The sequence below is a fragment of the Plectropomus leopardus genome, chromosome 22 (assembly GCF_026936395.1).
Source record: "Plectropomus leopardus strain MGB_pleo_1.0 chromosome 22, ASM2693639v1, whole genome shotgun sequence".
Lineage (NCBI taxonomy): Eukaryota > Metazoa > Chordata > Actinopteri > Perciformes > Serranidae > Plectropomus > Plectropomus leopardus.
The window spans coordinates 22,814,012-22,838,814 of record NC_142197.1 but is presented as its reverse complement, the minus strand read 5'-3'; the positions used below and the strand labels follow the sequence as shown (position 1 = coordinate 22,838,814).

At 38.2% G+C, this 24,803-nt stretch overlaps 2 protein-coding genes and 1 long non-coding RNA gene across 4 annotated transcripts in view; 1 reads left to right on the top strand and 2 right to left on the bottom strand.

Moving 5' to 3' along the window:
- The window catches only part of LOC148185922 (uncharacterized), a 51,793-nt gene that overhangs the window by 13,011 nt on the left and 13,979 nt on the right, over positions 1–24,803 (top strand). For both annotated transcript variants that reach the window (XR_015775579.1, XR_015775578.1), the window contains one exon: positions 10,106–10,256. This is a non-coding gene — a long non-coding RNA (uncharacterized LOC148185922). The remainder of the gene's footprint in view (positions 1–10,105; positions 10,257–24,803) is intronic.
- LOC121961378 (NXPE family member 3-like) lies at positions 108–11,123 on the bottom strand. Its single transcript, XM_042511346.2, has 7 exons — positions 10,906–11,123; positions 8,560–8,711; positions 7,943–8,386; positions 6,309–6,604; positions 5,219–5,289; positions 1,143–1,346; positions 108–1,069 (listed from the first exon to the last, which is right to left on the bottom strand). Exons 2-7 carry the CDS (start codon positions 8,674–8,676, stop codon positions 510–512), a joined length of 1,692 nt encoding a protein of 563 aa, XP_042367280.1. The 5' UTR covers positions 8,677–8,711; positions 10,906–11,123; the 3' UTR covers positions 108–509.
- Positions 12,415–23,257, bottom strand: LOC121961346 (NXPE family member 3-like). The gene is made up of 8 exons (XM_042511295.2): positions 23,105–23,257; positions 20,082–20,236; positions 19,727–19,822; positions 18,901–19,341; positions 17,125–17,420; positions 15,775–15,845; positions 14,475–14,678; positions 12,415–14,390 (listed from the first exon to the last, which is right to left on the bottom strand). Exons 2-8 carry the CDS (start codon positions 20,181–20,183, stop codon positions 13,834–13,836), a joined length of 1,767 nt encoding a protein of 588 aa, XP_042367229.2. The 5' UTR covers positions 20,184–20,236; positions 23,105–23,257; the 3' UTR covers positions 12,415–13,833.

The window sequence follows — 24,803 nt, the reverse complement described above, 5'->3', positions numbered from 1 at the left end:
TTGTTGTTGATCCGACCCTCTCTAGGTCATAAGGACTAACATCAGGTACTTTAGTGTGGATGCTCTGCTCTTCCTCTCCAACAAAATCCTCCTCCAAGGAAAAAGACTTACAAAGGCAAGCACATCCTTTAATTTAATTGTCATTGATATACAAACACTAACTGCCTGTCTCTAGCACCCATAAAATGGCTTCATTGGATAATCATGACGAAGAAATTGAAAAACCTGGTCAAACACATGAATACATATAATCAAAACCATTTCCATTTCAAAAATAGTATATCACAGTGAGAGTCCACAAGAAAATATGCAGCTGTTTAGGTAGAGGTCAATCTGATATTAAGTCTTTTATAAATAATTAAAATATCTCAACATTTACCAGTCATTATAGTTAGTCTAGTCTGTGCATGGAGAACTGAACACAAAATGCAGCACTCAGTAGAAACACAGATATAGCATTTAAACTGAGCAGAGATACCCTAACTCATCCCTCGCCAACAAGTGCACATCTAGTTGTTCTTTAGAGGGCATATGTGGGACATGATAACATTCATAATATTCTTAATAATAATAGGTTGTGGGTGGAGGTTGTGTGGCAGGTGATGGGCCAAGACCATCTCCCAGGCATTGATCAGATGAACATTCAGTCCTTTGAACATGGCCCTGAGCACCTTGTTTAACTGCAGTGAGTACCAGTCGCTGTTAGTTAGTGATGAGTAAGGCGTAAAGGAAAGACTTTGTGGGTTCCCAGTTCGGATTATGACCATTGTGCCTGGAGCCCTGTCCAGCAGCCGGACCATCGCCCTGCGGATGTTCTGCAGCCGCCGAATATAGACCTCCATGGGAAAGGAGCCAAAATGAGCCCAGATTCCAAAAACTACAACAGTGTTGGTGCCTCCTTTTAAGTCATTAAGTTCATTGGCAATGTAACGAAGCTCACTGGTTGAAATGCTGGCAATACGGATAGGAGGACCGTGGCAACGGAACGTCACCAAGATGTTATTTAGATAGTCCAAGGAGATGAAAGGTCCGACTTTCTTCAGGTTGTGCAGATCAAATTCTTTAAGATCTTAAAATATGAAGAGGGAGAACATTAAGCAGCAGCATGAATAAAATCAAGCCATTAATCTCTGATCAGTTACCTGGTAGTACTGCGTTGAGAAATTCAAAAAACTGCCTGACAGTGGAGTCTCCATACATGTGGACCACCTTGCCTTTCAGACACTGAGTGATGGCAGAGGAGTGGAATTGATGAACTGTGGTGCCATTTAAAGCTTGCCATGCACCCTGGTAGTAATAGCCAGAGGGTCCAGACGTCACAGTTCTGCTCTTTAACGCTGGTTGATCTAAGAGCAAGGTAAAAGGATAAGGGTTAGGGTTATTTTGTGTTACTCTTGTTACTCTTGTCAGACCCTCAAGAACACATACCAATAAGCAAAACAAACTCACTCCTCTTTCTCAGGTCTCTGCTCTGAAACTCAATGTAATTAAAATTAAAAGTAAATCTCAGCAACTACAACGCTTGTAAATAAATAAAATAAATAATCTCTGGTCGCAAATTAAACAAACACGGGAAATGAACTGAGACGTGCAAGCCTTTGCACAGATGCTACTGAGTCAGATTAAATGAAGAAATGAGAGTATACGTTATAAATAAATTATATTATAAAAATTATATAATAATAAATGTTATCCTCGCCTCAAAAAACATTACACTTTTAAAAATGAATGCTTTGAAATTATGTAGCTGGTTCCCCAAATCTGTACACAACAACACCTGACCAACCCTTGTGCAGAGACAGATGCTTATAAAATAAAGCAAAGCACATTACAAAAGGTTTTCGTGGAGAAATCCATAGGCGGAATCTTTATCTTAATTGGCCTTTTTAGATATGTTTTGTGAAGCCTTTTTGGCTTCTTGGTAACAGTCAAGCTCATTTGATGTCACTTAGATTTCATTAGAAGTATTAAATCTATCTAAAGACAAGTTTTTTTCCTTTTTTTTTTTTTTTTGAAAAATCAATCAATCAGACCTCTGTATGGTATATATGTTCCCGTTCAGAAATGGTGCCACACGAGTTTATTTAATTTAAATGCACTGAGCCTGTAGAGCGCTTTTCGAGTCTTCCCACCAATGAAAGTGCTTTTATACAACATATCAGATCCACTGATTCACACACACATTCACACACTGGTGGTCATGGCTGCTTGCAAGGTGCCACTTGTAACTCAGTAATCAACCACATACACACAAAGATAGCTGCATCAGGAGCAATTTAGGGTTCAATGTCTTGCGTAAGGTTACTTTGACATGTTGACTGGAGGAGCTGGAGATGGAATAGCCAATCTTCCAATTAGTGGACGAGCCACTCTACTTCTGAGCCACATCCACCCATTGTATAGTATAATTGATAATTACTTTTTTAAGTGTTGTTTCTGATAGCCATTTCAGTAAAACTTTTCAAATTTGACTCCAACATTAACTTTGACTTAGGGCTGGGTGATATGGCCTAAAAATATAATTTTTTTATTTTTGCACACCAAACACAATTTACGATTTTAATTGATTTTAATAGATTTTAATAGATCTTTTTTCCTCCTTTAATAAAACTACAAAGAAATGACTAATTATTAACAAGTTTTGCTTTTGATTTTTGCAATAAAAACTAAAGACAAACTGAATTTCCCTTTTGTGAATAGAGTAAACTGAATTTACCTTTTGGGGTTAAAGTGCAAGCTGCAAACGTCTTTAACACTGAAGGCTGCAGTAATTTCACGAAACATATTTACATGATTTTATTTTTATCATTTCAGTGTTTCTGCATCACCTGCACTTGTCTATATTAGTTACATTGAGAGTTTAGAGAACAGCATAACTTCTTCTACAGCTGCCAACAGCCCACCATCACTCCAGAATGGGTAAAATCAAAGGCAGTTGGGCTGGGGCACCAGGCCCCCAAATCCCTAAATCCGCCCCTGATAACAAGGACAGCTGCAGAGAGCAGCTGGATGAGAGGTCTGTCACTGCCCTGCTCTCAGTCTGCTCTCAGGGATCTTTCTGTCAGCTGTGTGATCAGCCATATGTGATGTTTATTTTTATTAGGCCCACTTTCTGTCAGTCTTTTATAATAGTAAAATTAATGTCTTTGGCTCAGTTTGGACAGGAATGTGTGGCACAAGCTGCGCTCTAGTATCCGAATGCTCGCACACACCTGGCGCGAAGTTTGTGTTCAGGCACGTTTCATAAAAACAAAACAATAACTATTTTTGTGCATTTTCAGTATAAACTCGAACCAGATGCTATTGGATGTTCCATCAATTTCCCCCTTTCATATATTGGGGCGGACGTTGACAGCTGTTTGTGGGCTGACACGGTCTCATGCATCTCAGAGTGAGATGTTGTTCAAACAAATTGGTTGCGCTGCTGCCTTTAGTTGCAACAGCCTTTAAATACACTTTGCAGCGGACTGTGGTTTGTTTCAGATCTGATGCCGCAAAACTGAAACCACTTCCAAATGAATGACCATACTGTGTGTTTTTTGATTTAGTCGATAAAAGCGATTTGTTGCCCAGCCCTACTTTGACTTAATGAGGAGCTGATTTGATGTCAGTGTTTAAATGTAAAGGACTTTGTGACCTTGCATCTGTCCAATTTTTGTGAACACAATATTTGAAGATTGTTGAAAGAGAGTGTCCTCCTGTTTGGCTCAAATGTCCATTTCTGCTATGGGAAAGATGTGTGTGTGAAGCGTCCGTGTTTTTATAGACATGTATGCAAAATGTACATGCACCTCGACTGGTGCGGCAGTGGTTGAGGCAGCATAGCCGGTGCTGCTAGCGAGACATTAACAGCAGCGTTCATTTCAGACTTGCTTGAACAGCACTAAGCAGCGTTAGCCGGCGACTTCGTGAGTCATCATTTGAAAATTTGGATGCCAAGTTGGATAAAATCCAGACCATGGTTTCAGGCCAGGGACAAGGTATAACGGATCTCGGGTCTAAGGCAGAAGATGTCAGCCAGCGCCTGGAGCACCTTAAAGCTCCTCGCTGTTGGAAGACAACAAGTGGCTGAAATCTAAACTCTCCAGTTTAGAGGGAAGAAATAGAAGACAGAACATCCGAATTGTGGGCCTACCAGAGTCAGTTGAGGGCACAAGCCCCACTTCCTTCTTCTCCCAGCTCCTTGTCGATGTTTTTGGCCATCAGGTGCTCTCATCTCCCCTGGAGCTGGTAAGAGCTCACTGAAGCCCCCTACCCAAGCCTGGCCTGCTGGAACAACCGCGTCTGGTCATAACTCGCTTTTATCGATATCTGACTAAGAACTTTGTGATGAGGGACGCACGCAAACATAGTGATCTAGAATATAACAGGCACAAACTCCGATTCTATGAGGACTACACTGCAGATGTTTTTAAGCAAATGTCATGGCTGTTCTTTACAAAGAAGGACTCTGGCCTTCTCTTCTTTTCCTGGTAAAGCTGCGCATCACCCTCTGGAGTGGCGAAAAGAGGTGGCTATCGTCCGTTTCGTGATGCCACTTCATTAATTTAGAACCTGGAGGAAAATCCAGGTTAACCTTTGTTCCACTAGTGATTAAAACTGAATATAAAGTATATTCAGATGCTGTCTCACATGCTGCATCATATTCCTTATCCTATTAATGTAGTTCAATATTCACCCTCTTGCAATATTTGCAGACTGTTTTTGTCTTTTTTGTTATCTTCTCGCCTATATGACTATGACTTGAGGAAGCTGAAATGCTGCCACACTTCCGATTTGCTATCTCTAGTCTCGGACATGACATATGACGTTGAACTTGTAGTGAAGTGTCACGTTGAGCAAGCAAAATCAAAAGTAGATCATGCCTTCTGCTGTTCAAAACATGGTTCATTATTTATCTCATAGATTTGAATCTCATATTTTCTTAATTATGCTTCTTACTGCTCTCATTATTATTATTATTATTATTATTATTATTATTATTATTATTATCATAGGAGTAACTTTTCTGACACCTCCTGCTTAAAACCCAAAAAGTCAGAAGGATCGTGAGGCCCCGCTTTCACGGTCTGTATTCATACTGAAAATCAAGATCAAGCGAGCTTTTGCCATTTATTATCATTATTATTGTTGTTGTTGTTGTTGTTGTTGTTGTTGTTGTTGTTGTTGTTGTTGTTGTTATTATAGGCTGTTATGGCAGAAAGAAAGCATGCTGTACCTTCCTCTTTTGGCCATACAGTAACATTGGCAGGTCCTGAAGCCTGAATGTGGACTTTCAAGTTGACACCGCTGAAGAAAAGCAGACATAACGAAAGAAAAAAAAGAATAATGCTTCAGATGTTAAACATTTTACACACACTACAAACATCTGAAATAATAAGTTTTGCTTAACAAGCGAAATGGAGAGAGAGAGGGAGAAGGAGCTGCATGACCCTGACCTAAAATTCATTTTGCTATTTCAAGCAATTATGTATATCATACTGGGGTCAACCGATGTTGGTTTTTTTTCAGGGCGGATACTGATACTGGTTAGTAGCAGTTAATGATACCTTTAGCATATGTTTAATAAAAAACTTAAACTTTCAACATTATATAGGGCTGCTCGATTATGGCAAAAAATAATAATACAGATTATTTTGATTGATATTGAAAAAACACAAACATGTTTGCCCTCCCTGCTTGCGCTCATTATTACTCGTACTATCTTTCTCTTGCTACACAAGGAAAGGGTGTGCTTTATTTACAAAATAAAGACAGAATGGGAGCAGCATTATTTGAATCATTATACTACACATAATCATTTAGCCGATAATCTGTCCACCCTTATTTCATATTTCATAGTGCATGATGTGCATGTACAGTGCATGATATTCATGAACATCGCGCTGCCTCTGATTAACACATTGTGCATTAGCTGCTACTAAAAAAAACAGACAAAGCTCGCAACTAGCTGGTCAATATAGACTAGCAAATTAAGCTAATACAACAATGAATATAGACTCACATTTGCCATTATATAGTTTGCTAACTGTGTGCTAACACATTCACCATATCAATTTTATAAATTGTCAAAAGCTTTTTGTGTCTCCCTCTTAGAAAAAAAACGTGCATTTTCATGTATCTGAGATGACCACATCCAAAATTAAATGTATGAATTTGCATGATTTCATGATTGGCTATCTTTAAACTTAAAAAATCTTTACATTCAGTTTGCCTGGAGTTACAAACGTCAAATGAAAGAAATACACATTGGATGTACTGTGTTAGAAGTCACATAAAATGCTTATCCCATCTTTCTGCTCCCTCACCTTTGAAAGAGCTTCTTCTCATTGGGAGTGATTAGCCGTTTGACTCCTCCTATGGAGTGGTCGATCCTGGCTTCACAGCTGAGCATCTTTGGCTTGTAGCAGAACCAAGGCTCGCCTGTATGGAGGTCAGTGTAGTTGCAGAGCGGCTGCACGGTTGGGCGTAGGCAGACGTTACAGATGGTAGTTTCAGAGAGTGAGCCTGAACGGAAGAGGCTCTTGAAATAAACCCTGTCAGGCTCTTGTCTGTTCAGCCTTTCCAGCACTGGGATAGCCTCACTAGGGTGAACCAGCGTCACCTGATTGGATGAAGAAGTAGAGTTTTCATTAAGTCCAATAATGTTCAGACATATTAACAAAGACAGTGAAAACTACTCAAAGCTCTGCACTTCTCTAAAGATTCACATCTACAAAAACATGACTGATCATTAGAGCACAATCTCTAGAAAAGTGTCTATTTTTTAAACCCTTCAACCTGTTCCCTGTCATTCTGTACACATCCGTTTTAAATTCTTCAGTCTTCAGTATTAAATAAAAATGTAACCAAAAATGTATCTCTGAAATATAGAATTCAAAAGTGATTCATTTTGTAGTAGGTTGGTCTGTTGCCATGATATAACAGAATACACTAACAATCTGTGTTAATATAGCATGATAGCTTGTGGTCTTTGTTATAGTGTTTGCATTAGGACAGCCATTACTCATAATAGTGATGTACGATAGTGATGCCAAAAGCCATCTTCCATGTCCACATGCAACATGCACAAATGGGTTAGATGATAATGCAGTTGGACAGAATCGGTGGCGTTGTTATCATACGCTGCCAGATAGCTGGATGGCAGCGGGTGTGTCCACATGCAACATGCACGGGCAGCGTCTTTTGACAACGAAAGATGATATAAAGCGGAAAGTAACCACGTTATATAATGAGCGCAAGCTTGCTCATTGTGTAGGCGGTTGGGGAGGTGGATGGGCCCCACAAACAACTGACTTTGATGCGGGAGTTTGGCGTTCGCTTCCATGGGCTTTTGTTTGTGTGTTTGTTTGTTTTTCTACACCTTACCATGTGCCTCTTAATCTCAACCAAAGTGACGGTCCATACTGTTGTGTAAACACAGGGACTGTGCTGCTTTACCCTACCACGTGCATTTGTTGACATCACCGTAACAAAATCCTGGAGCGTAAACAGCTGACGCACAAGGATACCTGAAACATCACAGGTTTGCATCGAAGGTCCTGACAGAGTTCAGAGTGAGACTGTGTTGGTATCTGACATCACTATCTGTTAAGCTTTGGATTTCTCCATATGTTGAAGTTGTGTGCATGGGACTGTTATCGGAGGAGACTATAGACTGTATTTAAAGATGGGCAGCTCACCCCGACTTTCCCCTGCTATGTTTCAGTGAGGTTAAAATATCCAAGATGCGGGTGTTTAATAAATTAAATTAATAACTCATTAAAAAACAAGCTTATCATGAAAACAATGACTTGAACAAACATCAGGGTGATAATAACTACTTTTTGTGACAGAAAACATCTTTGGGCAAAATGAATTTGGTGTGTAGGAATGAACAAATAGAAGATAGATTAAACACGTACAGTACAACCACATTTAACGTATTAGTTTTTAGCTTCACCTCAACCTGTGCGACTCCTTCCCAGAGTAAAGAGAACACAGCAGAGTAGCTCCCATTGAGATGATCCACCACTTGTCCAGCCACACCTGCACCAAGCTTCAAGTTGTGCAGTCTGGCGAGTAAAAAGTCCCCCCCAAACTTCCTGGGATGACCCTGGAAGTCAGACATTTTTATCATGACCTCCAGCTGATCCCCTACACGCCACTGTCCTCCTCCCCTCCTTGGGAGAATGGTGAAGCTGCTGTGAGCTGGATCACTGGTCTGGTTCAGGGAATGACGGTCTGACAGAGGTGGAGTTTTAGGCCAAACAATGGATTTTAATAGTAGGCGCTCCTCCAGGGCATGCTCAGGGGACAGTGGCTGGAAGGTGCAGAGGCCATTATGCATGTCAGGGTCAATGGAAACTCTCGGGAAGATGATGGTGGAGTTCACTTCATGCTGAAACTGGCCAGGGTTTGAGAGAGACGGCAACAAAGATGCATCAAACAAATGGTCCTAAAGCAAGTTAAATAAACAAAGCTAAAGGTAATAGACACTGGAATACACATCTTCAACAATTTCCTGAAAATGTACTTAAGTGAACCATTTCATAGACTCCACCCTTTAAGCATACTTACCTCCTTGACCGCCATGCTATAAATCACAAAGATTGTGATGGCCACAGCCAGGAAGAAGAAGAGGATGGCGGTGCGCTTTCTTCTCACACAACCTATGGCATTTATGATGGTCTTCATCTCTGGCTGCAGCGCTGTGATCACTTCCCCTGGCACTGGATCAAAAAAACAAACAACAAAAGGGTAGCTGATATTTTTTTATGCTGAACAGTGTTACTTATATTGAAACTAAAATTTGAACTCAAATGTTAACTCTCCAGTGCAACATTTATGACTTTCAATCAGTACTAAATTAGTAATATTTGGACTAAATTAAAACCATTCCCCCAGGAAATTCCCTTGAATGACGAGTGGAATTGCTTGAAATCATACAGACGCTTTTTTTTTCAGTGGGACACCACACAATTCAATGTTATTCCAACCATTTGGACAAATATTTATTTCATTTCCATTACACAGATTAGAGATGCCGTTGTCCTTCTTAAGGGCCCTCTGATTTCGATGCAGATAAATTGTACAGAATTGCGAGATTTGATAATAAAAACGGAATCAGTTGTAACACGCAAATATTGTGAAATTTTCAGAAATGTGGATGCAGTTTATAAAAATTAGGGCACAATTACAAATATTAGCAGTTCTTTTCACAACACTTAAGCTGAATGGACAGAAAGAAACTGCACTACTACAGGTGTCATTTATGTGTAAGCAACATTTGTCCTCTGCCCTTAGTGTGTCCCACCGGCCCTTTCTCACACTGATGTCATCAAATACCACCACTTTAGCAGTGATTTCGGCATTAGACAGTGATGACACTTTTTGCGGCAGGTTGATACACCACCAGGCGGCATCATTTAGTAACACGGCCGGATAGAACCTTTTGCGGTGTTGTGATATGCTGCCCGTCAGTGAGGGCACCTGTCATGGCCATATGATACTCCACTGGATGGTATCAGATTGAAACGCTGCCTGTAATAAAGAAATAAAAAGAGGAAGACGGTCTCATAGAGTGAGTGGATTTGGTTACAAGAAAATGAAAACTAGTTATGCTGTTCTACAAAAGATTTGAATGTTTGAAAATTACAGATAATTTGTTCTGGTAAAAATGGCTTCCTGTTATTCATTTGATTACTGTAACCATTCAGCAACAGATATTTAAATGAAAACATGTTGCCAAGTTTCCTTAGGGTCCCCTGGAAGTGAAGGACAACTTTCATCCAATCCAGTCAAAAATGAATGGTTGTTGAGGTTTAGAATACACATAGAGAATTACAAAAATGCTGAAATTTAGTTTTAAAGGCCAGACTTCAAAATTGATAACAGCTATAGGATTTTGAAAAGTCTCATGAATTTTATAGATGTTTTCAACAAAATCTGTGGCGTGAACTGGGAAAAGTTCTGGATTTTTGGTAAGTTGGCATGAATGACCCCCAGACTGCTATGTGAGGGTGCGGTTCAGATTTAATCGACCATTTCAACTTGTATTTTACTTGCTAATCCTCAGGTTTTTCATTTTTGTGTATTTAAGACTAAAACATGTGTTTTACAACAGGCTAGGCTCAGTTGTGAGGATTGTTTGGTGTTTGCACACCTGAAGCTGGAGACACAAGATGGTGAGCCAACCATAGGAGAAATCATGCTGGATAGGCGACTGCAACCTGCATCACAAGGACAACGGCACGGATCCGCACACCTAGATTGTGGTAGGACTGAATTTTTGGTATTTTGCTGCACTCCTTTGACCTTGTTAATGATTTAACAAAAGACGCGATTACACACTGAGTTGTGATTTTTTTTAGTTTATTGATCGTATATATTGATCAGTGTTTTGACAATTGATCCTGATTTCACGTGTTATATATCTTCCATTTGTTTTGTGTCAAATCAGTAATGCAGAAAGGTTGTGTCACTGTAAATCCCATCTTGTGCACTGTGTGAGTAATCTAAAGAGAAGGGAGAACTAAACTCTACAAACAGGCCTAACTGTGATAAAAAGTGAACTTAGAGCTGAGTAAACTCAGAGAGAAACCAGTAACAAAATAAGTTGAACGACCCCATATTTACATTATTTCTTAAACTTAAATAGGTTTAATGAAAGTGAGATAAAATACTGAAGTAATCAAATTTTATCAGGGATTTTAATCCACAACAAGATTTACATTTCCAGCTCATGTCAATTTGAGATGCAGCAGAAGACAATGAACAACATACATAAGCAGGAAAGATATCAAAAGGGGTTCTGACCCTCAAATCCTAAATATAAAACTACAAACACCAAAACAAGTACCTCAAAAGTATACACATATATACATTATCATGATGTCCATAAAATGAAACTTGAACGTGTCTTACCTCAGCAGAGATTCATTTGTTGAGAGCACAGCAATGAAATGTTCATGTGATCATGTGCTGATCTTGCTTGTTTGCAGGAAAGTTTTTCCTTTAGTGATTCTTCAGTGGGTCCGTTTTTAATGAAACTTCCAATAGTATAGACCGAGGAAATCTTTCTCCAGAAAAGCTCTCTCCACCTTTTATTGTTCGTATGTGTGCTGTGACAGAAACATTATCTGCATGGTTCAAACTTTTTCAAGGTGCAGTCAGAGGGCTGGACTTTTGAAGGGAACTGCTGGCGCCAGTCATTGGAGAAACAAGTGCAACAAGTTATGTTACTTAGGAGGACGTCACAGTTGGCTGTTCATGCTTCTTGTCAGAGAGATTTACCTTTAAATAATGTATTTTTCTAAAATTTTGCAAAAGATTTTAACTGTGTGCCTACCACTTGGTACACATCCCAATGCTACATTATATAGTGATTTTACCAGTACTAAGTAGGTGTTAATATCAGAAGCTTCTGCATCATTGAGGCACATATGACACGTGTGTGTGTGTGTGTGTGTGTGTGTGTGTGTGTGTGTGTGTGTGTGTGTGTGTGTGTGTGTGTCTTGGCGTCTCTGCTAATGTGGTGAAGTTTCTGAACAGCCGGCAGCACTTTGCAGAGCTTCCACCTAAACCCACCAATAACACCATAGATAGTGTTAAGCTGATTGGTATTTAATTTTTTTTTTTTTTTGGGCTGGGCTGAGACTGAAGGGCTGGGTTCAGGATTAAATTCACGGCGGTCAGTTTGGTATAGTTTGTAATTTCTTCGGCCCACTCTAAAAACTGGACGTTTGAAGCCAGTTTTCCATGGAACGCTGCCTGCTTCCTTTTGGTTGAGTGGTGAGACTCTATACACTAAAAATGCAGTGCCAGCTCACAATCTCCAGCGATAGATTCATCGTCTGGTCTGTTTTTCCAGCGAGGAAATCTGGCAGGAAAACACATTTGAACTTAAATGTCTCAACTATGTTACTGTATATAAAAACAGCAAGCTTAATGCATTTCCCCATGATCTCCTGCAATGAACAGGCCCTGTGTTGTACTTGTCAGGATTTATTTTAAGAAAGGCAAAACTGAAATAAACAAATAATATGGGTACAAACATAGGTATTGCAGAATGGTAATATGTACAGTAGTGGCTCAAACACGCACATATCTTGCATAAATTTAAATATTATTTTCATACAACTATATTGGAGTCAATGGCAATAAATATAGGGGAAAAGAGGATGATGTGAAAACCTTGGGAAACAATAATTTCCCCTGGATTGTCCTTGTTTAGCCTTTATAATGGGCATGAAACACGGTAAGAACGCAGAGGGCAATACTAATATTAGTGACCCATGAACACTTGGAGCATCATCGGATTTCTTTCTTATTAAACTCTGAAACCTAAAAGAAAACAAACCGGCCGGCCTTGTCAAGCCACACTGGACCAGACGCTCAAACGCAAACTGACAGGTCACATTGGACGCTGAAACAATGAATGAATGAATCTTTATTTGAGACATGGAAAAATGAAAAGAATAACCTTTTAAAAGAGGAAATGAGCCTTTATAGCAAGTGCCTATCCAAAATCTATTCATATATTTCAAGTACAAATACTAAAGCTACTTAAACTTGAATATTACATGTTTAAAATGGAGAAGGAAGAAGTACAGTCTTATTCAATCCCATCCCTATATATACAGTCACATCCTACATAAACAATTTCCCAAATGATATATACAAACCTTTACAATATGATCAACTATATCAGTATTTATATACAACCCAATACAATTTAAACAGATATCCTCTTTTTTATGCACAAAGCAATACAATATAAATTATAAGCAATAAAAACACCCACACTAAAAAAAAAACCATTAGCAATCAGTGGTGTTAACGCCACCGCCCTGTCTACAGGGTGGCTCCACAGTCAACAAAATCTTAAATTAGCCCATGTCCTCACTTTTCTCACAAGAAAAGCTTTTTCTACATCTTTTTAAAGTGGATTGTGTTTGTGCTCTGATTAAGCTCTTGCTCCAAACCATTCCACAAATTCACCCCACACATTGATATGCACGTACTCATTCATTGTTATTTGAACGGACCTAACACTGACTCCACAAATAATACCAAGTGTGATGACTAATGTTCACCTATCTGAACAAATTGCTGCCTATTACCTTAGTAGCTTCTCACCCAACTCAATGCAACCCCTCCAAAAACATGAGTGACCGTCGCTACACTGTTTTTCATTTTGGCGTGTGTTAACAAGTTAGAGTACCCACATTGCCTGCAGGAGCAGCGGTCTTCAGCTGCCTGTCAGCTGCGGCACATCTAGGGAAGCAGTGGCTCGCTGATACCACCTTTTTACTTCAGTCTTCAAGTCTCTCTTTCATAGAGAAAAGGAAATACAAGGAAGTCTTCTGTTTCAAAATGGAAGTCCTCCGACAACGTCTCTGTTGACAGTATTTGCAGGACCATGTTTTTAAAAATGCAGGAGCTTGTATGACTTTATGATGAATGAGTGGAATTTGTTCTGATGAATGTGAATTGAATTTTTTCACAATACTTTCACAGCAAAATTGGTGTATGTGTTTAATTTAGATTTATTAATCACAGAGTATGTAATAAATTAGATACATTTTTTTAATTGCTTGACAGCACTAAAATAAATATTTGAACTTGTACAGGATTTGGTGTCTGTAGTTGGTTAAATAGCTCTGCTTTTCTTTCTGACTTCAATCAATATTCACCAAAAACACAAAAAGCCCAGCACACTCCACAGCATGGGCCAATCCTATTTTATTTGTACTTTCATTGTGTGTTTCTGGTTTAAACACACAAAAAAGGAAACCCTACATCTAATTTTTTCTGCTCTTTTCTGTGCATTTTCCCCCTGCACACACACATCTAGCTTCCCTTTGGAGGGCATGTGTAGGATAAGATAACATTAGCCATATTTTCAATAATCGGACGTGGTGGATGGACGTTGTGCGGCAAGTGGTGAGCCAGGACCATCTCCCAGCTGTCGATTAGATGAACATTGAGTCCTTTGAACATGACTCTGAGCACTTTATAACGCTGCAGTGAGTACCAGTCACTGAAGATTTGTGAAAAATAATTTGACATCTCTCTGGGGTTTCCTGCCCGTATGATAACCACTGTTTCCGGAGCCCTCTCGAGCAGCTGCACCACTGCCCTGCGGATGCCCTGTAGCCGCCGGATGTAGATTTCTATGGTGAAAGGGGCAATGTGAGCCCAGATGCCAAAAATTACGACAGTGTTGGTGCCTCCAATTAAGCCATCTATTTCATTGGCAATGTAATGTAGCTCGGTAGGTGGCATCAAGGCGTGACTGATTAGCGGAGGGCCGTGGAAGTGATACATCACCAAGATGTTGTTTGCAAAGTCAAAGGCGTTGGAAGATTCAAATTTTGACATTCTGGGCAGGACAAACTCCTGAAGATCTAACAGTATAAAAGAGGGCACATATTAATACTGCAGTGGTAACAACATCAAACTGTTGGCAGAAATGTTGGTGGATCAGTTACCTGGTACTGCTGCTACAATGAAATCAAACAACTGCCTCATGGTGGAGTCTCCTTGCACGTGGACCACCTTGCCTTTCAGACACTGAGTGATGGCAGAGGTGTTGAATTGCTGAATTTGGGCTCCACTTAGTGCTTGCCAAGCACCCTGGTAGTAATAGCCAGAGGGTCCAGATGTCACACTGCTACTCTTTAACTTTGGTTGACCTGAGAAGAAGTTAAAGGATAAGAAGAGGAGTGTTCAGAATTCAGGCCTGAAAGGGGCAGTAACCTGTTGAGGATATGCTGATTTGTTATTATTGAGTTTATGCCAGTTTCTTTGGGTTCAAGCCCAGCCAGGACGGAACCCAAGTGAGATTGTGCCAGTTTGTCGTTATTATTGTCAGGCTTCAAGTCCTGAAGGAGCAGAACTTTATTGAATTTGTGCTGGTTTATTATTGTTAATAGAGTTGAAGACCCGAAGGGGCAGGGACCCTTTAATTTTGTACAACCCCAATTCTGAAGTTGGGACACTGTGTAAAATGTAAATAAAAAGAGAATGAAATGATTTACAAATTCTTTTTGACCTGTATTTAAAAGACAAGATAAACTGATTTAGTGGTATCCCCAAATTTTTGTGATGTTCTTGAGTTATTTTGGGAACACTTGGGTCACTGAAAAAGTTCAACATGTCATCATCGTTTAGATGAGTTGGATTTGTATAAATCAAAAATAATAGGCTCTGAAAGTCTTATTTATTCCACTAAAGACAGTTCTTGCATTATTGGTGACTTGAGAAATTTGTTGTGAAACCATTCTGCCCTTTAATTGTTGTGCAAGAAAGTGCCCTGCTTTCTCTCCATGCTCATGCAGTGTTCCCCGAGATTTAAGCAGCATACCTGACAGACGTCACTGATCTACTTTTTTCACTGAATCTGCGAATTGTCAACTTTAAATGGGTTATATTTCTACTCTTTTGTCATGTTTAACTTGCTTGTTTCAGAGACATCTGCATATTTTGTAAACATAACAGAAAAAATACAAATTGAAATTGTAATTTGTTATAATGACAAGCAATATTTATGTACATTCGTTATTTACACGAGTGGTCAGAGGCAGGTGTAGATTTTGTCAGCACCTTTGAACAGATATGAGCTACTAAAATATTGATGAATGCCAGAATGCACATATGTTTTTGCCTGCTAACACTTTACACACAGATTTGTACTCCTCGTATCATTAATGCGACACACTGTCTATCGTAAATTCCGTTTATAATATAGATATATAGACATTGAAGGCAGTAGAAAACATTGTGCTTTACCTTCTTCTTTTGGCAACACAGTGACGTTGGCAGGTCCTGAAGCCCGAATGTTGACTTTTAAGTTGACACGACTGAAGTAAGGACAAGCAACAAAATATCTCTTAAACACACTTCACCATTAACAACATACATACAGTATATCAAAGGTGGACATCATTTTGAAATAATTTCATGAAGTTAATACTGGAGAATTCAGACACTAAATTAGTGAGCATCTGCTTCAAAATTCATTCAACATTACACTAAAATTATCCTCTAAAAATCTTTTTTGAGAGTTAAAGCTGGACTTTTTAAAGGTGCTATTGGTTACATTAACCAATAGATGTCAAATTCCCCCTTCGCCCTTACATTGCATCATCACACCACAGGGATGTTGCTTAAAGCACAAGTGGTTGTGAGTTTGTTGCACAACCTGCATATTTCATGACTGAGTGGACAGAACTACTCAGTCATGTCAAGTACTGAATTTCTTGATGAGATAATGAATTCTTTTTTCAACATTTAGCTATACATAAGCACTGGTATTTCAAATATCAGATAAAGCAATCCATCATTATGGTAATCTTAGCATATACCTAGCTAGCTTTAGGTTGCAATGACAAAAAAACTTCCACTCTTAATGCTTTCATCTCATCGTATTTGGGAGAAAGAAAAGCCACTGATTTAAATTGCTGACAAGAAAGGAATATGTTGTTTTATATCAATGGGCTACAATCCTTGTCTGTCTAGCCCTGATTTGTGGTACTGGCCTGTAGAAACATCTTACTGGTCTCGAGCATGCACTGTGTGAATGCAACTCCTACTCTATGAGCTACAGGCTACAACAAAGCTTGGTAGTCGTATCCATAGTAATCGTAATAGTCAGGACACTTGGATTGTTTCAGACAAGCAATATTGATTTTTTTTTTGTGTGTGTATGTTTGAATCCTGCTCACAGTTTGCTTTAATTGTTTGGAGAATGAGTTCAACACCTTTTCCCTGTGAAACGCTTGCAGTATTTTGTGGACTATAAAACTTCTCCCAACTATGCACAGGTATGAGGAACTGTAGATAATGATTGATTTTTCAGTTCTGAGTGAACTTCCTCTTCAACAATAACCCAGTGTTTTTTGTGCCTAAAACCAACCTGATGTTAACCACAGCTTTGGTTTAGGTTTTCATGTATCTTCTACATAGTAACATGCAAATGTAAACTATGTGTGGGTAGCAGAATGATGCAGTGTAAACATTTTACATCTGAGTTGGTTACAAACTTCAAAAAGTACCAGTCAAGGAGACACACTACTCTATGTATGTATGTATTATTAGATTCTATAAACATACAAAGTGCCAGTGTTAATGTTCTCTCACCCTATGAAGAGCCTCCTCTCGTTGGATGTGATCAGTGATCTGTGGCCTTTACTGTAGTGGATGATCCTGGCATCGCAGCTCAGATTCTTTGGCTTGTAGCAGAACCAAGGCTGTCCTGTACGGAGGTCAGTGTAGTCGCACATCGGCTGCTTGGTTTGACGTAGACAGAAGTTACAGATGGTAGTTTCAGAGAGTGAGCCTGAGCGGAAGATGCTCAGGAAGTAAACCCTGTCTGGATATTTGCTGTTTAGCCTGCTCAGCACCGGGATAGCCTCACTAGGGTGAACCAGCGTCACCTGATTGGATAGAAAAGCAGAGTTTTCACTAAGCCCTAATATGTTCAGTCATATCAACAAAGACAAATAAAGTTAAAAACTACTCAAAGCTACACACTCTGAGACTCCCTTAACACAGGGTTTTGCCCTGATGGGCTTAGTTTTCAGGACATAGCAGTTCATGCTTTTGCAAGTTTTCCATCTGTCTCAGCCCATGCTCAGATTGTGTCGTTCTTGAATTTCTGTAAGGGAGGGTGAGTTTTGTTATTTCTGTACCAGTAACGTGGGTTACCATTTAGTCATGCTATCATTAGAATATCATAAAATATGCCTCTCATCATGTGCCATGAAAATATCAGATGAAATTTATTTTCTAGATAATGTTAGTTAATTTTTAACAAGATAACTTTACACCAACAAGTCTCCTTTGTAAACAGACCTTAACCTTGATTTGCATCTTTTCATAATGTAAGTTAAAAATAACTTGAAAATCTGCAGGAAGGTCTAACATTAGTCAAAGGTTAGGTCAATACACAATATTCTGGTCAACAGTCTTGCTAGTTTATCCAAAAAGCGAGATGGCCCAATGCAAATCAGGCACAAGACATTTTATGTAAAGCAAGACATAAACCACCACCCCAGGTGAAATCCTGTGTTTTTAGGGAGTCTCCCTCATAAACCAGATAAATCTTCAGGGCCTAGTTGTTAAAAATATTTAATCTGGATCAAAATGATCCAGATTTGGAAATCCCATGTTTAGCTTACTTTTGTACCTATTTTTCAAGGCCATATTAAATTGGATCACCCTTATCTAGATACAAACTTTTAAGATTACCACATTTGGAAAATTTGTGCTCTAAATGGGACTGCATATCACACTGTAGGCTACTGGCTCTGTAAGGAAAAGGTAGAATAGCTACCATGGGGTCACTGTAAGTATTTTGTTGGAAGAGACAGAAAACAGCACAGGGGTTGCAATTGTTAGAGGCTTCTTTGATATAAAGTGATAAATGGAAGGGGAATTTAAGTATTTATCCCAAAGATGTTTTATATACACCCAATGAACCTGTAAATTTCCTTCTTTTTTATTTCATAGATAATAAAATTAGATAATTCAATGATATATTTACTGCAAAGCTGGACATTTCCCTGGTTTTCATTTCTGAAATCTCATCACCTTATTTTCAAGTATAGTACTTCTCATTTTAAAGGGTTGTAAATCTAGTTCAAGTTGATTTTAGCACGCCATAGTCAACTTTGATAATATAAAATGTGAAAACGTTTGTGAAAATGCTGCGTGGCTAAAAGCTTTGGTAAACCATTAGCCATAGTGGCTTGCGAGAAAAAAAGTTAATGTCAAGCCCTAGTGCCTACTGATATAGCCCAATATAATGTTTTAACCATCAAGTGCATATTAAAACCTTTTTTCAGGGAGATGACCAAACAATCTTATAAAAGTTAGATTTAAGTACAACGACATAGTATTCCTGATAGTCATCACCTGAACATGTGCTTCTCCTTCCCAGAGTAAAGGGAACACAGCAGAGTAGCTCCCATTGAGATGATCCACCACTTGTCCAGCCACACCTGCACCGAGCTCCAGGTTGTGCAGCTGGGCGAGTAAAAAGTCCCCCCCAAACTGCTTGGGACGGCCCTGGAAGTCAGAAACTGTTATCATGACCTCCAGCTGATCCCCTACATGCCACTGTCCTCCTCCCCTCCTTGGGAGAATGGTGAAGGTGCTGTGAGCTGGATCACTGGTCTGGTTCAGGGCAAAATTAACAGGCAAACGTGGAATATTAGGCCAAGCAATGGAGTCTAGCAGGAGGCGTTCCTCCAGAGCATCTTCAGGGGACAGTGGCTGGACGATGCAGAAGCGCTGATGCATGTCAGGGTTAGTGGAAACACTTGGGACAATGGTAGTGGAGTTCACTTGCTGAAACTGTTAGGGAGTCAAGAGAGATGGTGACAAAGATGCATCAAAAATGCACTGAAAGCAAATTTATAAAGCATGCTCAAAATGACTAACTCTTTTCTTTTTCGTGGCATTAAAATTCCATTTTTTTTTGTTGTACCTTCTCAGGAACAACAGATAAAAATTAGCTGCTGGTTAACTGTGGTGCAATTACATTTAAATTGTGTGCTGTCCCTGTTGAAATACACAACAAAATAAAAATAAATTAAATTGATCCCCAACTTTTAAGCCTCTCGTATCTCAAGGAAATGAAGTGTTTGATGCAGCACAAAGCCCCCTCTATAATATATGTCCCCCCAATTCATTTTTTTTAAACTACTTCCTTGTATAATATAATATATACATGACTTACTTTTGGGTGATTGGTTGTCTTGGGCTGGTTTGAGCCAAAACGCAAGGGCCAATATTTTGTCCCAATCCAGCCATGAACCTTGCCCATGTCAGACCACTGAAAAAAGCACAAAGAATAACAAAACTATAAAAAATATTTAATGGGAAACAAACCAAAAATGGAATGGAACACCTTGATGACTTTGGTCAGAAAATGGGAAGTATACAGTAATGTCAGCCAAATCACAGCACAGCTCTTAGGGGACTGCAGTGCAGTGAAACACACATTGAAAACAATATCCTGAAAACTAACATTAAACATTTCAAATAGGGTCCACCATAATGATCTCACTGAAAAGTCTCACTGAAGTTCTTACCTCTAGAACTTCAATGTACCATAGCACAAAAATAAGGACAGCCAAGGCCAGAATGAAGAAGATGACACTGTAGTCCCTTTTTGCACAAGCTCTGATGTTCATGATAGTTCCAAGCTTTGGCGTTATATAGCACAACACTGTGACCACTTCTGGTACTGGATTAAAAATGACAACAAAAAACAAAGGGGTAAGTGACACTGTTTTATGCAAAGGCTTTGAATTATTTCTAAATTCTCTCTGTATGAAAAGTGTGCCATGCCCGACTTTTAATCATTAAGACAAAAACTAAATCCTGTCACCCAATTCCTTTGATAGATCAGCAATAAATCAAAGCCACAACCAATGGCAGGAGTCCTCCCACAACCTCTCAGCTGCAGACTTTTGATTTAAATTTAAACAGGTTGCAAAACTTGGAGCTATTAAACTTGTATTCAGCTTTTTTTTTAAAAATCATTTTTTCAGTAAAATCACAGTTTATGTTTTATGCTGCTTTTGCATCTTTTCTTAGTTAATAATTGGTGTGTATTGCACACTGGTGGATGATGTACCTGAAAGCCAAACTTGGGTAAAAGTACAGATTTCTTACCAGAACATGATTTTGGTAGAAGTTTAAGCTACCTATTAGAATATTACTTGATTAAAAGTCAGATTTGGAAATAAATGTTTTTGTCCACCTGCCACTGTGGCTGGTAGATTCTAAAATCTAGCAGCCAATCAATAGATTACCATTGTATTTTTGCCTGGTGAGTGAAACAAGTCTAGCAGACACTTATATATTCTACCAGCATTTGGCTGGTGACTGACGCTAATTTCTTGTCAATAAAAAGTCCTTAAAAGTCTTAAAGAATCTGATATTTACTTTATTTAAGTGTCAGAAATAATTTTATGAAATCAAATGTTTCTCTGCACTGAGAGTAAAAGTATAAGTATATGCTGTTAGTAAAAAAGCAAGCGGTCAGAATTTTGGGAATCATTATGTATTTCTTATTAACATGTACACCACATTAAAAATAGTGTGTACATTACACTTGAAGAAAAATAAGGTCTCTTTTTACAACTATAAGGATTTAAAGTGCTAAATTTAATTTTTTCTGTCACTCCCATCCCTTCATTCATCCGTCTGTCCCCTCCCCACTTCTGCCTTCCTTCCCTTTTTTTCAGTAAGTAACTAAGATGATGAGTGAAAGACTTCCGAATTGACTATAGGTCGTGGTGAGGCAAACATTTGTCCCAATTCAGTGAAAGTGCTACAAAAAGTTCAGCTCTGTAGGATGTACTGAAAGGTTGCAAGGTAAAATGTGTTGTACTTAGAAGCCACATCCTCTATGGGCAATCATTACTAAATTTTCTGCACTGACTGAATCATGATTATAGATGGTGCAAACCAAACCAATTTTCAAACAAAATTTCGCCCTCAAGAATATCTCGAGCCTGCTTACTGAAGCTCTGACAAAGCATCTGCACATGTGCACTTAGTTTTTTTACAACTGCTTAAGCCATTTTTGATTAATTATAATTTATGTACAATTTAACATAAAGACAAATGTTTGAAAATATTTAACTTCCGCACAGATAGACGTATCGAATTTCCTTGATAATTTTAGATCAACGATGCCTGTTGATGATGGGAAGCATTTTATTCAGTCTAATATGACTTCTACAACTGTTTATATGTATGTGTCAAAAGAGCTTTTAGGGTCAACAGACTAAATATCTTTTGGCAGCACAAAGAAACGCACCTCAGCACTGCTTCTGGAAAAATATCCCAGTAGAAACACTGTCCTGAATCTACTAATCTTTTCATTCAATTTAACGGAAAACATATAACGTGCAACAACATGCATATGGTTTTGGAGAAAGAATAGTCTTACAGAAAATGTTATAGACGTTTCTTATATAAAATTAGTTAACAAGACAGGGCAGAAACTCACGAAATTCATTCTTTTGTGTTAGGCGATTGGTTAATAGTGCTTTTTTGCTGTGATAGCACAATGTTAGCACAAATTTTTTTACTGTTAAGTTGAGTCAGACTTGTTTTGAAAACGATTTTTTTTATCAAATAAATACACATTTTTAAATGAATATATGAAATTTGTAATGGCATTACATTTGAAAAGTGCATAATGACTTGTTTATAACTCGTGACTCAAAGTCTAGGATTGACTTGCCATGACTCAGGACCTGTCTTTTTTTGACTTGGGACTTGAGTGCAAAAGACTTGAGACTTGTGACTTGCAAACAATGACTTGACGCCACCTCTCTCTTTCCCCCATTAAAATTATCTGTATCTTCCATGCATTATGGGTGTAATTCTACAATCAAATCCTGTTTAAACTTTTTAAAATATTAAATATTCATCGTATGGAGGATCTAATCTGCCAAAAGTAAATACATTTTAAAAAATTACTCAAGTAATACTAATAACATAAAAAATAATAAAGAAATTTAGTAATAAAAGTTTCAATCATATAATGAATATGCAGGCTTATTTTGAAATCAAATAAATATGCATAGAAATAGAAAAATAAACTATGTATTCATTTATTTGACAAGTTATTTATTTCTGTATTCAGTTATTTTCATGTTTAATTATTTCCCAATTCATTCTTATCTCGACATTTATAAAGCCTTTTTAGTTACTTATTAAACTTATATGTACATTACAAATGAGTGTACTGTTGTACAATAATACATATAATTTGGAATAATGAGTGGCTCTACCCTAACTTTCAGGAGTACACTTTAATATACATATGTATATACAATATGTTTGTTCTTTTGCTGTCATCACAGTTTGAACGCATGATTTTCTGAAGTTTTTAACTGCATGTAAATCTTGTAAAATTAGTGGAGCAAAAATATGACTTAGTGCAAATTTAAAAAAAAAGAAAAGGAGTAAAATACAAGTACTAAAAAGTATACACATGCATATTACAACAGACAGTGGCAACTTTAACTTTTCATTAAGTCTATAATTTGTATATAAATGACACCCTAAATTTACTTTAATTAGGAATATTTACCTCAGCAGAGATTGATTTGGAGAGAACACAGCAGTTTGCAGCAGTTTTGGATCGTTTCCGGGAAAGTTTGTTCCGTTTGCTTGCCTTCTTGGTGATAAAAGACAACAGCCACTTCAGGCAGCACTGTGGCATGCATCACAGTGACAGCTTAAACAGAGTGTCTGGTCCGGTTTATGCTTATGATCACAAGACACTCCCATGAGCCAAGGCTGGCCCACACAGATAAATGTATTACAAAGGTGCAGCTGTTAAAAAAACAAAAAAAACTACACCCATTTTCATTTTAATGTGGAATGGAAAATCCATGCCACATTGATAAAAAAAAGAAAGAAAAGTTTATTAAAGACAACAGTCAAAACATTTGTAATATAATGAGAGTGTTTGTCTGCATGGTTCAAATATGAAGGCGGAGTCTCAGAGCTAGAATTTTCACATTGTTGACTCACACAAACGGTTTTATGAGGAAAGATGTGCAGCTGACAATTTGTGTTTAAATGCGTCGACTGAGTCGGCATGGTGGTAGGGATGGGGGTGGGGCTCAGTACGCGCAGCCTTATAAAAAATATAGCTCAGGATTCTATAACCTCATAAAGCATAAGAGAGACAAGATGTTTATTTTGTCATATGCAAAGTAAAAACACAGAGGCTTAGACCATACAATGAAATTCTTACTTTGCTTGTCCCCTATACACAGCACACACACAAAAAAAACTTGGAATAGATTAGAGTAAAAAAAAAGAAAAAAAATGAAATAAAAGTAGAAGTTTGAAAAGTGAGAGTGGGAGTGGCGAAGCATGTGTGGCAGTGGTTAGTATTGTTCAGGAGCCTGATGGCCCACTGGAAGAACCTGTTTGTGAGTCTTGATGTCTTTAATTTCACAATCCTGTAACTCATCCCCAATGGCAAAAGAGTGAACAGACTGTGTTGTGGCTGAGCTGACCTTTGACAGTGCACCCTGGTGGTGTAGATCTCTTACAGTGATAGAAAAAAAAAATGGTCAAACTGGTTTGTCTGATGCGCACAGTCAAATCAATGCAAAACCCTCAGGTCCTGTCTGAGTTTCATATTGCACTGTGTCTGAAAGAGTGTGGTTACACTGTAGGAGAAATCAGGCAATTTAGTCTAATGGACTCTAGGATAAAGTTAGGCAGATGGTTACATTTTCTGCAGACATTCAGCAAATGCAGGCGATAATTCTTTGTAAATGTGTTGATGCACTGAATTACTATAGCAGTGTGCTGGGAACCAGTAGGTACATCTAGCAGGGTTTTTTTTCTCTTCTGCCCATTAACCTGCAGGGGATGCTTTCAAAATGACTCACCTGTGCCCCGATTATTGGGCTGCTCTACTGAGTGCTATATGTAACAAGTTTAGATAAGATAGAAATTAATTTCTTATCCGAGGGGGAAATTGCTGTGCAATATATCATGATATATATGTGTGTATATATATATATATATATATATATATATATATATATATATATATATATATATATATACATGTATATATATGTGTGTGTGTGTGTGTGTGTGTGTGTGTATATGTATGTATGTATGTATATGTATATATATATATATATATGTATGTGTGTGTGTGTGTGTGTGTGTGTGTGTATATGTATGTATGTATGTATATGTATATATATATATATATATGTATGTGTGTGTGTGTATATATATATATATATATATGCAAT